This window comes from Callionymus lyra, chromosome 16, assembly GCF_982586985.1.
Source record: "Callionymus lyra chromosome 16, fCalLyr1.hap1.1, whole genome shotgun sequence".
NCBI classification, from domain to species: Eukaryota; Metazoa; Chordata; class Actinopteri; order Syngnathiformes; family Callionymidae; genus Callionymus; species Callionymus lyra.
The window spans coordinates 16445126-16461781 of NC_141833.1; the positions used below are offsets into that span (position 1 = coordinate 16445126).

At 39.9% G+C, this 16656-nt stretch overlaps 1 protein-coding gene across 2 annotated transcripts in view; it reads left to right on the forward strand.

The window, feature by feature from the left end:
• The window catches only part of LOC148063959 (neuropilin-1a-like), a 58836-nt gene extending 44443 nt beyond the window's left edge, over positions 1-14393 (forward strand). Inside the window, exons 7-18 of one of the 2 annotated variants that reach the window (XM_087810425.1) lie at positions 1747-1902; positions 3454-3598; positions 3676-3851; positions 4650-4805; positions 5222-5366; positions 7897-8067; positions 8141-8182; positions 8267-8401; positions 10284-10585; positions 10662-10758; positions 10825-10869; positions 11915-14393. In XM_087810425.1, the coding sequence (XP_087666551.1) occupies positions 1747-1902; positions 3454-3598; positions 3676-3851; positions 4650-4805; positions 5222-5366; positions 7897-8067; positions 8141-8182; positions 8267-8401; positions 10284-10585; positions 10662-10758; positions 10825-10869; positions 11915-12189 (1845 nt within the window). In that variant the 3' untranslated portion in view covers positions 12190-14393. The remainder of the gene's footprint in view (positions 1-1746; positions 1903-3453; positions 3599-3675; positions 3852-4649; positions 4806-5221; positions 5367-7896; positions 8068-8140; positions 8183-8266; positions 8402-10283; positions 10586-10661; positions 10759-10824; positions 10870-11914) is intronic. The other variant, XM_087810426.1, reaches the window with a different exon arrangement.
• The last annotated feature ends 2263 nt before the right edge of the window (positions 14394-16656 follow it).

The following is a 16656-nucleotide window of genomic DNA, read 5'->3' on the forward strand; positions in this document are numbered from 1 at the left end:
ATTTGCCGTTAACGAAGTCAAGAGTCTGTAAACTTGTGATGAACTTAATGATGTTTTACGAGTCTTTAACAACTTTAGTCTGGACTCACTGATGACCTTCAGCAGAGACGCTTGACCTCCTGCTGCGAGCAGACGGTTCTTCTTCTATGTTAGCAGCTCGTCTAGTTCACACGTCCTCCTGTGGATCCGACGCTCACGTATTTGCCTCTAATTTGTTCTCAGGTCTCGTAAAAACTGTTGTTTCATAAACACACACAAGCACACACACACACACACACACACACACACACACACACTTGCACCGTCGGTCACACACTAGTCATTAGTGATGCGGGTAGACAACCATAAAATTGGTCCACTTCTGGTTCCCACACACACAGTCTGGTATGTTCTGAATTAGTCTGATGTTACACAACTACACACACACACATGCACACACACGCACACACACACACACACACCAGACACACACACACAGCAATAGCCTGCGGCTCACACCACAAAGTGTATTTGTGATTCATGAGTCCAGCACTAACAACAGGATGCTGGTCATGTGACCGTGATCTCGGGGGTCATGTGACCAGAGGAGCTGGAGGTGGTTGGTTGAACCGGTGTTGATCCAGAAGGTTCTGGAAGAGTCTCCGGGGTCTTGTTAATGCTGAGCTCAGCAGAACCATGTTTGGGTTTTGTTGAAAAAGTGCTGAGAGTCGAGAAAGTTGTGATTCTTCTTCTGGTCGTTTATGTTTGTCTTTAGGTTTTTAACATTCTTCTCTTTCTTTGTGCTCTTCATGATCCTCCTGTTGTTCTTCTCTTTCTGTTTCTACTTCTTCTTCTTGTCTTCCTCACTGTTTTCTCTTTCATGTTCTTTCACTTTCTTCGTCTTCTTGTTCTTCTTCTTCACTCACTTTCTTCATCTTTTTCTTCTTCTCCTCTTTTCACTTTCGTCGTCTTATTATTTTTCTTCTCCTTCTCTCACTTTCTAGCTCATCTTTTTCATCTTCTTCTTTCACTTTCTTCACCTTCTTCTTCTTCTTCTTCTCCTTCTCTCACTTTCTAGCTCATCTTTTTCATCTTCTTCTTTCACTTTCTTCACCTTCTTCTTCTTCTTCTCCTCCTCTCACTTTCTTTGTCTCTTTATTAATCATCTTCATCTTCTTCTCTCACTTTCTTCCTCTTTTTTTATTCATCTTCTTCTCTCACTTTCTCCATCTCTTATTATTCATCTTCATCTTCTTCTCTCACTTTCTCCAGCTTTTCATTCGTCTTCATGTTCTTCTCTCACTTTTTCTTCAATTTTTTCTCATCTTCATCTTCTTCTTTCACTTTCTTCATCTGTTTCTTATTTTTCTTATTCTCTCACTTTCTTCATCTTTTTTTTCTTATCTTCATCTTCTTTCACTTTCTTCATCTGTTTCTAATTTTTCTTCTCCTCTCACTTTCTTCGTCTTTTTCTTTTTCTTCTCTTCCTCTCACTTTATACATATTTTTCTTATTCGCCTTCATCTTCTCCTTCTTCTCCTCTCATGTTCTTCGTCTTCCTTTTTCTTCTTCTTCTTCTTGAATGATTCCAGATCCTCTTAATAAAAATGTTTCGAGCAGGTTTTGTTCTTCCTTGAACACATTTGTGTAGGTTTTGTACTGAAAGACTCAGTATGGGGGGCTGGAGGGAGGTCTGGAGGAGGAGGTCAGACCAGGCCTGGACCTGAACCTTCCGTGAGATGATCGTTCTCCTCTCTCGTCGTTCAGGTGGATCTGGGCTTCCTGCGCTTCGTCACCGCCGTGGGAACTCAAGGAGCCATTTCCAAGGAGACCAAGAAGCGCTACTTCGTCCAGTCCTACAAGGTGGACCTGAGCTCCAACGGGGAGGACTGGGTGCCGGTGAAGGAGGGATCCAAGCAGAAGGTGAGACTTCGTCACGTGTTTGGACGCGGTTTCTAATATCGCCCCCTTGTGGTCAGAGATATACAGACGATGTCTCTGATTCTAAAGCGAATATCTGGAGGAAAAATGAGAAATTCTCAAACCTCTAACATAAACGTGGATGTCATCGACGTAAAGAGTCATTTCATGAGGAAAATTGATTTCAACATTAGATCCAGATTCTTGTTGTTCAAGGGATTATGTTGACTTTGAGTGACAGCGGGTCCTAGGGCTGCTTCTGCAACCTGTCAATCATAATCGAGCTCCTGCTGTGACTGTAGCCTCCGGTGTCGACCTGCCCTCAACCCCGGCTGGCCGGTCTGTGATCGGACTTATTGATACCGCGCTCGTGCAGCTCACTCTGGTTACCTAGCAACAGGATGCTCTCAGGAGGAGTGCGATAAGACTCGTCTGCCGTCAGCCAAATAAGAAAAAACATCCTGCTGAGAGACGAAGACCAGACTCGCCCTCAGAGTGATGTCTACACATGTGCTGGGATGTCTGTTCAGTCCCGGAGCTCACTGCTGCCCCCTGGCGGACCTTCGTGACGTTAGAAGGCTCTTTAGACAGATTTATGATTCGTAAAATGTTGTTTTGTAGACAATCTGTCATGATAACATATTCCATCTGCTTTCCTGGTCATGTATTGACTCCTCTGATAACTGAATAACTATTTTCTACATGTTTTCCTTCTTTTTTATGAGTCATTTTTGAATATTCATTTTCCTCATAAATGATTTAAAGTGAATTGAAGAAATGTTTTTAATCTAAATTTGCAGTTTTAGAAAGTCTTCCTTATTTAGATTTGTTATTATCATGGAATATTTTTGTTTAGATTTTGTTTCTTCCTTCTATTTGCTTGTCGTCCCTTTACAGCAGTCATAGTGTGTGTATATATATATATATATATATATATATATATATACAGTATATATATATATATATATATATATATATATATATATATATACAGTATATATATACAGTATATTTCCAAAAAAGCTGATTATATAATTTCAAAATAATTGTATTGCATAATCACACTTGTTTCCTCTGGTATTTGTATATATACTTGCTTATGTATGTGTGTATATATATATATATATATATCTTAAATAGATTAAAATATACAAATACTAGAAAATAAACAAGTGTAATTCATTATGCAAAAAAATGTTATTATAAAATAAAATTATTTAGAAATTATTTAATTAGGATAATACGTTTTTTTGGGAAATCATGAGAATAAAAATGAAATAAATCACTTTTAAAAACTTTTTTAAAGTAATTCTCACAAAAAGTAAAAATAAAAACGATACAAATACAATTACTAAAACCAAATAATTATAAAACCACTAGTAAACATGAAAAAAAAATATTTAAGAAACAAAATAATATTGAAAAGTAGAAATGTTCTTCACATTAGAAACATTTCTACATGATGAGTTCACTTCAAGTCCATGTGACCAGAGCAGCTTGAACTGTGTTCATTGTGTTCACAACGATCTGAGCCGGTTCTTCTCTGTCCTCCAGATCTTCCAGGGCAACACTAGCCCCACAGACGAAGTCCGCTCCTTCCTCCCCAAGCCCTCGCTGGCTCGCTACATCCGGATCCGGCCCATGACGTGGGAGCAGGGCATCTGCATGCGCTTCGAGGTGTACGGCTGCCGGACCTCAGGTGACCCAGTTTGTTCCGACCCACGGGGTTTTTATCTTGAGTCTGTTCCGTAACTGACCCCGGTGTCTCCCGCTCAGACTACCCCTGCTCCGGGATGCTGGGCATGGTCTCGGGTCAGATCTCAGACGCTCAGATCAGCGCCTCGTCGTACGCTGACCGCGGCTGGGTGGCCGAGAACGCTCGTCTGCTGACCGGGAGGTCGGGCTGGACCGGTCAGCAGGTCAAGCAGCCGTTCAGGAACGAGTGGCTGCAGGTCAGTTCAACGTCCATCCATCCATTCATCCTCTGACTCCACCTCTAGTTTTTCTATTGTTTTATTTAATTTTAACATTTCCTACAATTTTCTAAACTCTATATTATGACTTTAACTTTTGCATCATTTTTACCATCAACTTTTAAAGTTTAAAAATGTTCTTCATTTGATCTAAAATTTCATTTTTTTTCATAAAAAATGGAAACTATTAATCATTTAATCAATTTATAGAAATTCTAGAAATTAAATTAAACAAGTTCAATACATCTACATGCATATATTGTATATATGTTAAATATAATGTGTGGTTATTTTTTTATCTATTTTTGTGGTTTTAATGATCCAGTTTTCCTGTCATTTATTTAACAAAATAGAGTAAAATATTTAATAGTCTCATATTATTTTTAAATGGATATATAATCTGTATCTTTTCCACTTCTGATCAGTATTATTTAATTATTTTTATCATTTTTTTATACTCTCAAGTCAATAGTTATCTCAGTTATATGTGATTTTTTTTTTTTTTTTTTTTTATATATTATTGTTATTTATTTTTATTTAATTATTAATAATACATAGAAAAGACAAAATCTTTTTAATTTAAATTACAAAAAACTTTCTTCACATTATACAAAATAAAACTGACAATATTTTGTGAATAAATAATTAAGATATTTTTTTATTGAAGCAACTTTATATTGATTGAAATCTTTATTTGTAATAACAGTTGTTTTTTAAACAAAGCAACGATTTTTATTGAAGTATTTGTTAATTCGGTCTCACTGTCGCCCCCCTCAGGTGGACCTGGGTCAGGACAAGATGCTGAGCGGCCTGGTGATCCAGGGCGGGAAACATCGGGACAGGAACGTCTTCATGAAGAGGTTCAAAGTGGGTCACAGCCCGGACGGAGACGTCTGGACCGTCTTCACCGAGGAGAACAGCACCAAGCCCAAGGTGGGTCACGTGATCCTCCGATGATGTCACCGGCAGAGAGGTCTGGATCTTCTTAATAGTCGAACCTCCGGGAGAGAATTCCGACCGCAAAATCATCTGCAACATCTTAAGCAGAGCCGTATCTCCGGCATCCCCGCTCCTCCCGGCTGTTTAGACGACTCCTGACCCGTCCACAGAGCTTCCTGTCCTCGCATCCTGGTCTACGTGTTCCAGATGTTCCTGCGGACGGAAGCCTGGAGGGCTCGGTTTATGACCAGCAGAGTCTCCGGTTCAAAACCCGACTAAACTTTTGAAACAATCTTCTTAGGTTCTGTCTTACGTCGTCATAAGTAGCGGTCCAACAGTGGAGCCTTGTGGAACACCAAGCCATGTGTTTCTCCTCCAGAACATGTTTTAACTTCAGCCTCTTTCCTCAGATCTTCTTAGGGAATCAGAACCACGACACCCCGGAGCTGCGGTCCGTCGGTCCTCTGGTGACCCGCTTCGTACGGATCTACCCGGAGAGGGCGACGCTGGAGGGCATCGGTCTGAGACTGGAGCTGCTTGGCTGTGAGCTGGATGGTGAGTTTTATTCTCGTGGTTATGGAACTTTTAATAGAACTTGTGTGTTGTGTGTTGTGTGTGTGAACATTTTAGACTCTTTTTATACAAATACATTTTAGAAATTTGCTTTTTTATTTTTAATTCGTTAGAAAATTTGAAAAATAAATAAATAAGATTAAAAAACAGCTTTAATTTTTTATTTATTATTTAACTTCATAAAGAGTTTGTCTTTATATTTATAAAAAAAATGAAGTAGTACACATTAATATGCAAATGTAATTTTATTTTAGTTTTGATTTACATTTTAATTTTATGTCCATTTTTGTTGTTATTATTTAATTATTTTTGTTTTTATGTCATGTGTCTGTTTTGTCACTATTTTCGTTTTTATTATTTATTTAATTGTATTATTATTATCTAAAAAAAATTGACGTGTATGATTCATTTTTTCATTTTTACTATATTTTAAGTTATTATTATTTAATTTTATTTCTCTTTTTATTTTTTTCTTATTTCAATTTTTTCTTACTTTAATTGTTGAAATGGTTTAATTAAATCATTTTAAAACACAAAAAAAGAAAGAAAAAGACAAAACAAGACAAAAAAATAGTTTTTTTTAATATGTAATTTTACAAAAAATATTAAAATAAAAATAATAAATCTCTACCTGACAGGAAGTGATGTCATAGACAGGTGTGACAGCTTCACCTGCGACACCATCACACGTAACACTCTTCACTTCCTCCTCCAACATGAAATGGAATCACGAGGCTGTCGTTCCCGGCGGCGTTCCTCCTTCTTCCATTTTTAATAACACACTGATGTCACACAGACGCACAAACACGACGCTAAGTGACGCGGAATTAAATCTCCGTGATATTCCTGATCGAGTTTGTGGGGATTTAGACGGACACGACACAGACACGTGTGTGCGACCTGTCAATCATCTGAGAGGGAGAAGATACATGTGTGAGGAGGAGAGAGTGGAGGAGCTGTGTGTGTGTGTGTGTGTGTGTGTGTGTGTGTGTGTGTGTGTGTGTGTGTGTGTGTGTGTGTGTGTGTGTGTGTGTGTGTGTGTGTGTGTGTGTGTGTGTGTGTGTGTGTGTGTGTGTGTGTGTGTGTGTGTGTGTGTCTTTGTATGTGTGTGTGTCTTTTTATGTGTTTGTGCGTGTGTCTTTGTATGTATGTGTGTCTCTTTTTATGTGTTTATGTGCGTCTTTGTATGTGTTTGTGTGTGTCTTTGAATGTGTTTATGTGCGTCTTTGTATGTGTCTTTGTATGTGTTTACGTGTGTGTATGTGTTTATGTGCGTCTTTGTATGTGTCTTTGTATGTGTTTACGTGTGTGTATGTGTTTATGTGCGTCTTTGTATGTGTCTTTGTATGTGTTTACGTGTGTGTATGTGTTTATGTGCGTCTTTGTATGTATGTGTGTCTCTTTGTATGTGTGAGTGTGTGTGTCTTTGTATGCGTGTGTGTCTTTTTTTATGTGTTTGTGTGTGTGTCTTTGTATGTATGTGTGTCTCTTTTTATGTGTTTGTGTGTGTGTCTTTGTATGTATGTGTGTCTCTTTTTATGTGTTTGTGTGTGTGTCTTTGTATGTATGTGTGTCTCTTTTTATGTGTTTGTGTGTGTGTCTTTGTATGTATGTGTGTCTTTGTATGTGTGAGTGTGTGTGTCTTTGTATGTGTTTGTGTGTGTCTGTGAGTGTGTGTGTGTGTGTGTGTTTGTCTTTGTATGTGTTTGTGTGTGTCTTTGTATGTGTTTGTGAGTTTCTTTATACATGTGTCTGTGAGACTTAGTATGTGTCTGTGCAGTTGTGTATGTGTATGTCTGTGTTTTAGTGTGTGTTTGTCTTTTTACGCGTATGTGTATGTCTGTGTGTTTGTGTGTGTGTGTTGGCGTGTATGTGTGAGTGTGTAGCTGTGTTTGTATGTGACTATCTGAGTGTGCGTGTGGCTGCTCTGCGTGTGTAGGTATGAGTGTGTGTGTCTGAGTGTGAGTGTGTGTCTCAGCGTAGTTGTGTGTGTGTGTGTTTATTTGTATGTAGTTGTATATACATGCGTGTATGTGAGTGTCTGTGTTTGTGTAGGTGTGGGTCAGTGTAGTATATTGTGCGTGTAGGTGTGTGTCGAATTGTTTGAGTGTGTTTGTGTGTCCACTTGTGTGTAGATATATGTTTGTGTGAGTGTGTCTTTATATGAGTGGGTGTTGTTTCATATCTATATAGATTTATATAGATGTGTGTAGATGTGTGTATACTCAGAAAATGCTTGTTGTCGTCACCTGTTCTCATCGAAAGTGTTTCACAGTTTTGTTTGTTTACACAACAGAACTAAGGTTTGTGTTTGTTCTGCTGAGACGATAATTCAAGAACTGCTGAGTCATCGCCGAAGTCATTCGCTGAACAAACTTTAATCAGTTTCACAGCGTCTGTGATTCATTGTGTTGCTGCTGTCGTCGTTCTCGAGGAACACCTGTTCGTGTTCGCACACCTTCACCAGAGGTCGAAGGTTAACCCGAGGTCACGCTCTCCTCCTCCTCCGCAGACGTCACCACTCCGGCCCCCCCCACCACCGTCGTCGCCTCCACACTTCCCGTCACCACCTTCGGCGCCACCACCACGTCGCCCGTCACCGTGCCGACCACCACGCCGCAGCGCTGCGAGGGCGGGCGAGACTGCGACGGCGACGCCGGAACGCCCGAAGACGGCGAGACAGGTGCGTCCACTTCCTGTTTCTGGGACTCCAGGAAACCAGATTGACCTCTGACCTCCGACTCCTCTCTCCTCAGCAGGGACCACGACAGCAGGAACCATCATCGACTTCATCCCAGGTGAGACTCCGGTCCCGGCGAACTCACCTGTCCGTCATCAGAGCCGCGCGACAGGAAGTGACGGCTCTTCTACTTCCTCCTCAGCCTACCTGTGGTTCGCCTGCAACTTCGACTCCTCCTTCTGCGGCTGGACCAGGGAGTCCAGTTCTGGGGGCGCCTGGATGATCCAGAGCAGCGGAGCTCCGTCCGTCCACCGAGGACCCGCCCTGGACCACACAGGTGACCTTCTGACCTTTGACCCCCTTTGTTATGACTGTTGTAAAGGGTTTTTTTTTTTACGTAAGTTTTTCCTCCTAATTTAATTAATAATAATAACAATCTAAACCATTTTATATAATTATTTAACACGACACACAATTGTTTTCATGGTGTTGACAGTAAAGAATATAATTAATAAAATAAATATTAATTAATACATTTAGAAAAAAAGAATAAGAACAAAAAGATTTTCAAAGTAATGCAATAAATAAATAATATAAAATAAATAATAATAACCAACAAGTGACTTGTATATTAAAGTGACCTTATAAAAGTAAATAATTAAATATAATTTAATAATAATACGTTTTTATATCTAAGTGTCAAGTTCAGACTAGAAACCTGGATCAGCAGGACTCACAAGAGAGTAAACCGGAGTACTCGAGGGAAACCAGAACTTGTGACCCGTGACAAAAAAAACTCTAGTTTTCCTAAAACTCCTCCATCCCTGAGACGTTTTTTCACTCAGAAAAGATTGAAGGTCTGCGCCTTCGCCCCGAAAAAAGCTTCAGCGTCGCATTCATCAGCGCCGCGGCTGCTCCCTGCTTCTCCTCGTGATGGATGTTGCCATGGTGACGGCTGCGGCGCCGAGATGAAGGATGTGGACTTCACCTGAAGTAGAAACTCAGATGAGAGTCCAGATGTGACGGGAATTATTCAGATGGACGAGGCCTTCGAGGGACGTCGGGGAAAATGCGTATTGATCAGATTGTGGAGCAGCTCGGAGCGCCGGAGTCGGGAACGTCGTTCGGAGGAATGAGTTGGAAACTCGTGACGAACGATTCGTGTCTCTGAGTAATGGAACGATGCGTTCAAGGAAGTCTGACACCAAAGAACTGAGAATTACAAAGACGTTTTCCTGACTCTGTTCGTGTGGAGGAAAGTTATGGAAGTAAATATTGAATTTAAAATTCAACATTCGATCAAGAAGCTCAGTCATCGTTTGGTATCGTCTGGTGTCACTATTATAACATTTTTATATTGAATTTAAAAGGCTGAGAAATAAAATATATTGAATTTAGACATTTTTATTCTAAATTATTGGAGTTATCAAACTCTATGTGTAAAAATAAAATACTATGAATCCACTGCCATAATACATTGCCATACATTTTTCACAATACTATTTTTTTGTATTTTTTAAATAAAAAAATAGTGTATTTTTGAAATTAATATATATACTTAATAAAAAAAAAATTCTGTAGCATTTAATTAATACTCAATACGAAAATGTTGGTAAAATAGTGTCACCAGACAATAAAATAAAACATAACAAACGAGTACCGAGTTACTTGATCCTGAGCGTTTATGTCGTCACATGATCGTCTGCGTGTCGCCTGATTGGATGAAAGTTCGATCGAGTTTCTCGGTACTCGTTTGGTATTGTCTGGTATCAACATTTTTATATTGAATTTAAAACACTAGAAATTAAAAAGTATTGGATTTTATGACATTTTATTTTGAAATTATTGGATTTAGAATATACAACTCTATGTTTAAATCAAAATTATTCAAATAATATATATAGAAAATATTTAAGTGTATTATTTAAAAAAAAAATAATTGCCAATACGACAACATATCAATAAAAGAAAGATTCAAGTGTTAAAATATTAAATTAAACCATTCATAAGTCTGATGGAACTGATATAGAGAGTCTGATCTGTAGACGTCACTCATATATATATATATATAAACTCTAGTGACTTGTGTCATCGTCCATCCTCGTCACGCTCTGATGACGTCACTAACTTCATAAACTATAGCACTGATGAAACTGTTGAAGTATTTAAAGATCACGCTCTTCACCGACTCATCTGCTGTCCTCTGGCGCCCCCCGCAGGCCGTCCGGGAGACTTCATCTACATGGAGCTGTTGGACTCGGACTGGAGCGGGAAAGCCGGTGGTGACGGCGACGGTGACGAGCGAGTGGCCCGACTCTCCAGCCCGACCGTCGCCTCGCCCGAGGCCAACCTGTGCATGTCGTTCTGGTACCACGTGTTCGGGGAGCGGGCCGGAGCGCTACTGGTCCGCCTGAGGACGGAGGCGGACGACGGCCTGGTTCTGAGGACCATCAGTGGACACCAGGGCAGCAGGTGGAGGGAGGGACGGGTGCTGCTGCCGCACTCCAGCGCCCCCTACCAGGTACTGATGCCGCTCGGCGGAACCCGCCGTAACATTATGACCACCTGGTTTTCAAGCATCCGTGATCATGTGACAGGTGGTGCTGGAGGGGGTCGCGGACAGACGCAGTGCAGGACACATCGCGGTGGACAACATCCACATCATGGACGGGATCAACATGGAGGACTGCAGAGGTGAGTTGCCACGGCAACGTTAAGGCAATGACATCACAGTTCTGATCCGGTTTCTTCTTCTCGCAGATCCAGAAGCTTCTGCCTCGACGCCCACCGAGATCTTCATCCTGCGTACGTCCTCCTCCTTTTCCCTCGTCAATGAAAATGTCTCACTCACACCCGCCCACCTGACAGACGTGTAACATTTCACTGAGACAGTAGAGTGTGATGATCTGTCTCCATGAAGGTCATGTGACCGATGTGTGACCACATGATGTCAATTCTATGTGACTGATCACATAACCGTCACGTTACTATCACGTTACTGTCACGTAACTATCATGTAACATCACGTAACCATCACGTAACTATTATGTTACTGTCACGTAACTATCATGTAACCATTACTTAACCATCATGTAACTATTATGTTACTGTCACGTAACTATCATGTAACCATTACTTAACCATCATGTAACTATTATGTTACTGTCACGTAACTATCATGTAACCATTACTTAACCATCATGTAACTATTATGTTACTGTCAACTAACTATCATGTAACCATTACTTAACCATCAAGTAACCATCACGTAACTATTATGTTACTGTCAACTAACTATCATGTAACCATCACGTAACTATTATGTTACTGTCAACTAACTATCATGTAACCATCACGTAACTATTATGTTACTGTCAACTAACTATCATGTAACCATTACTTAACCATCACGTAACTATTATGTTACTGTCACGTAACTATCATGTAACCATTACTTAACCATCAAGTAACTATTATGTTACTGTCACGTAACTATCATGTAACCATTACTTAACCATCAAGTAACTATTATGTTACTGTCAACTAACTATCATGTAACCATTACTTAACCATCATGTAACTATTATGTTACTGTCACGTAACTATCATGTAACCATTACTTAACCATCATGTAACTATTATGTTACTGTCACGTAACTATCATGTAACCATTACTTAACCATCACATAACTATTATGTTACTGTCACCTAACTATCATGTGCCGTCATTTAACCATCATGGGACCAACCTGTTACCATCATGTTACACCACATAACTGTCATGTGACCATCATGTTACACCACATAACAGTCATGTGACCATCATGTGACCTTGTCTCTCTCCCTGTAGCCATCGACTCCCTCCCCCACGAGACCGGTGAACTTGGTGGTCCAGGGAACATGCTGAAGACACTGGACCCGATCCTCATCACCATCATCGCCATGTCGGCGCTGGGCGTGCTGTTGGGCGCCATCTGTGGCGTGGTGCTGTACTGCGCCTGCTCGCAGGGCAGCATGACGGACAGGAACTTGTCGGCGCTGGAGAACTACAACTTCGAGCTGGTGGACGGCGTGAAGCTAAAGAAGGACAAGATGAACGGACAGACGAACTACTCGGAGGCGTGAGGAGGGAGAGGGCGGCTCTGTTGCCGGGACTTACTAGCCAATCAGGAGAGAGACCGGGCGGGTGCGCTGACAGTGAGCCGACGTGATACTCAGGAGCGTCAGTGGAGGGACTGACCAGCGGGGGGCGCTATGTACAAACCTGTACAGCAAAAAAGAAAAAAGACAAACAAGAATTTATTTGTTTATTTGTCGCCGTGACGTTTGTTGATTTGACGTGATCACATGCTGGTGCTGAGACCAACTCAGAGTTCATCACTTCATGGAGGCACAACGTTGTTTTTCATCACACGTTCATGTTGAGCGACAATTATATTGGTGTGTGTGAGAGTGTGTGCACTTTTGTATGATTGTGTGTGTGTGTGTGAGAGTGTGTGCACTTTTGTATGATTGTGTGTGTGTGAGAGAGTGTGTGCACTTTTGTATGATTGTGTGTGTGTGTGTGTCTTTGTATGATTGTGTGGATAAGAGTGTGTGTGTCTTTGTATGATTTTGTGTGTGTGAGAGTGTGTGCGCTTTTGTATGATCGCGTGTGAGAGTGCATGTCTTTGTATGATTGTGCGGATAAGAGTGTGCGTGTCTTTGTATGATTGTGCGGATAAGAGTGTGCGTGTCTTTGTATGATTGTGTGGATAAGAGTGTGTGTCTTTGTGTGATAGTGTGTGGGTCTTTGTATGATTGTGTGTGTGAGAGTGTGTGTCTTTTTATGATTGTGTGTGCGAGAGAGTATGTGTGTTAGTGTGTGTGTGTCTTTGGACAATATGTGAACGTGTGCGACAGAGTGTTTGTGCTTATATTTTTGTCCAAGACTGTGTATGTGTGATTGTAGTGAGCGTGTGTTTAAATGTGTGTATATATGACTGTGTATGATGATGACTGTGTGTTCATGATAGAGATTGCACGTGTGTTTATTGTCTTTATTTGAGTTTGTGTGATTGTGTCTTTATGTGCGAGTGTGTTTTGGTTTGTGTATCAGTGTGCGCGTGAGTGCAAGAGGGTGTGTATTATTGAGTGTGTATATTTGAGCTATGGATATGTGCACTGAAGCTGTTTGTGTTGTTGTGTTTCCAACGGTGCCTTTTTAATTCCTTCATTCTTTTTTTTCTGCTGCTTGTTTCTTCATCAGCTGGTGAATCAGTCAGGGCTCACACACACACACACACACACACACACACACACACGTTGAGATTGTATTAGAAGTGTGCGTCCAATAGCAGGTGTGCGTGTCAGTTGGCCTCACGTCACATGACTCCTCCACTATATTGTAAATAGCTTTTAATATATTTGAGCGCAGTTTTCTACAGAAGAGTCCGAGTGCTGCAGCTCCTTTGTGCCGCTGAGCAACACTTTCAACCGAACAGGGTAAAAAAAACAAAAAACAACTCAGCAAAACAGAAACTGTCGCCACGACAACACTGTGTTTTCTGCCGTCGTCAGGAACTTTTTCAGCTTCTTCTTCGCTTTTTTTTTTTTTCTTTTAAGGCTGGGTCAAACCGAAAATAGCTACTTTTATTTTATTTATTAGATCGGAAATAAGAATTTTATAGCATTAATCTTCATAAAACAATCATTTAAAAGACAAATTGTGTATCGGAAAGATTTTTATTCAGGATTTTCTTTTTTAACCATAAAATCGTTTAAAAAAACTTTGATTAAATTCATAATTTATTCCATATTTTGTGCAAGATCATTTTTTTTCTTTTAAATTGTATTTAATAAGCAAGTTTTTTGGAGATTTTGTCTGGTTAGCATCGCGGCTACTTCCTCAAGCTAACTCAGTCCCAGCGCACGTGAGCGTGACGGTGAAGAAACATGGCGGCGCTGCTCGATCACACGATGAAACTTTTGTATTTGGTTCTCAACTGTGAGGCTGCAGGTCTGGAGCAGGAAGAAGCTGCAGCACGACGACGCGTAAACGTTGCACTGATGTTTGAGATAAAAAAGAATTCTATGTGTCGATTTATAAAAGAGAGAAGACGACGACATCGTCTTTTTTTTCTTTTTTTTTTTAAAAAAAATACGTTTCTGTTCGGTGGAACGTCACCCGTGTTTTCGTACCTCGTCACTGTCGTGCCATCGTTCGTCTCACAACTGCTTCTGGTTGGACGGAGCAGCGCGGCCTTAAGTGAAAGTTTTGTGTTTGACTCGGTCGACTTTTAACATTCCAAAGACCTGGTGGAATAAATGTTTCTGTAAAAAAAAAAAAAAAGAAAGCTTGTCTGTTTCTGTGATGACGAGGTGTTCCTGAGGCAGAGTGCGGGGTCTCTGTGACGTGAGGAAGCACCAGGACGCAGGTGTGGAGGTCAAAGGTGAGACACGGCGTCAGTTGTGACAGTGACTTGATAAATCAATAAAGATTAATTTTTTAGTATTATTAATGTATGTGTATATATAAGAATTGCATAATTTATTTAATATTTCATTAGTTGCTTTATTGAAAGGTAGAATTTGTTTTTATTGAATACTTCAATTTAATTATTCCTCTATTTAAAGATGGAATTTCTTTGGGTTTTGGTTAAAATAACCGGATTTTAAAGATTGAAACGATTATTTTTACACATTGAGTTCAATATTCTATTTCCAATAATTCAAAAGTTATATATTTACAGGCAATATTTTTCAAGTCGTATTCTTTTCAATTCAATATCAAAATCGTGTCTCTCCAGGGACCAGGGTCGTTATCTTGTGTAATTATGTTCAACCACCACATGATGGCGCTCTCTGATCTGCTGCGCGTCACATGCTCTGACCGCAATATCAGAGTATGTTCAAATGAATACTTTGATTTGTTAATGCATCGATTATCGAATACAAATATTTCATATACAATTGTAGCTTTCTATCGGGTATTATTTTATTGTAGTTGTATCCCATGTGACGTCACTTTAATTCCGATTAAATAAAACGCAAACGTTTTTAAAATATGTATTTATTTATTTGATTTGTTTTTCTGTGTACTATGTGTGTCAAGTTGTGTGTTTTAGTGTTCTGTAGGGGAACGTGTTTTTCTTTATTATTCAATTTATAAAGGTTGCTTTAATTTAAAATAAAAGCATGTAATTAAAAAACTAAAAAAAACTTTAAAAAATCATATAATAATGTAAGTAATTTGTATTTATGGAGCGCTTTTCCAGACCAGGGTCACAAAGCGCTTAAACAATCAAAACAATACTCAACAAAGTATATACTTTAAAGGTCAAGATAAAACTGATAACACAACAGGAGTTCCAGAAAATCAAGGAAAAGGGAACAAATAAAAACGTCTTAAGATGTTTCTTAAAGGAGTCAGTAGATCATCAAACACAAAGAGAGAGGAAGATCTTTCCAAAGCTTAGGAGCAACAGCCTGAAAAGATTTCTCTCCTCTGGTCCTGAACCGTGTGCGTGGAACCATAAGTAGATTCTGATCCACAGACCTCAGAGCCCGAGCTGGGGTGTAAGGATGGATCAGATCAGTGATGTAAGGAGGAGTCTGACCATGAATAGATCTGAAAGTAAGTAAGTAAGTAAGTCGCTGCAGAGTTCTGAATCAACTGCAGGCGAGACAGATCCTTCTTGTTAAGACAAGAAAACAAACTGTTACAATAGTCCAGACGAGAAGAAACAAACGCATGGATTACAAGATCCAGATCATGTTCCGACAACATTTTCCTAAGTTTAGAGATTTTTCTCAGTTGAAGGAAACAGTTTCTGGTCAGTTTTCTGCAGTGTTGAACAAGAGACGTGTCTTTATCAAATACAACACCCAGGTTTCTCAGGCTCAGTTTGACAGACTGACCTAAGTCACCCAAGTACTGACTCAACCCTGGAATCTTAACAATCACCAGAGTTTCAGTTTTGTCCACATTTAGCTGTAAAGTGTTTTCACTCAGACATTGTTTGATTTCTAGCAAACAATTGACTAAGCTGTTCAGCCTCTTCAAAAAAAAAGGCTTCGATTGAAAAATTATATATATTTTTTCTAAACTTTATTATTTGTTTGTAGGGAAAAAATATTGGGGGGGGGGTTGAGCCGTTTATGATTCACGATATAGAACATCTGTGTTTTAGTTATTAAATAAAAAAACAAAAGTCCTTCAATCAATTCGTCGTTGTTGTTGTTTTGTTATAATACAATGTTGAGGATTTTAATCCATTTTTATCGAAGCGAAAAAATAATGAAATATTGAAATCTTTTATTAATTGTACGTTTTTTTTATTGAACCTTAAAGAAACTACGGAGCCCCGGAGGTGACATGGATGAGATAAGAGCTAAAAAGTGATCTCATGTCACCTCCGTCAGAAACAAATGTCATAAACAAAGTGTTGTGTGTTTGTGTTTCTTCTGTAGTTCGTGGACTTTCACACTGAGGTGAGTGTTTGCGTGCGCGTCCGCGACGTCGTGCGTGAGCGCCCCTGAGGTGAGGAGAGGTTCAGCCGCGGTGTGTTTGTTCACTCGCCCTCTACGCCGCCGCTCTTCCTGTGGGGGCGG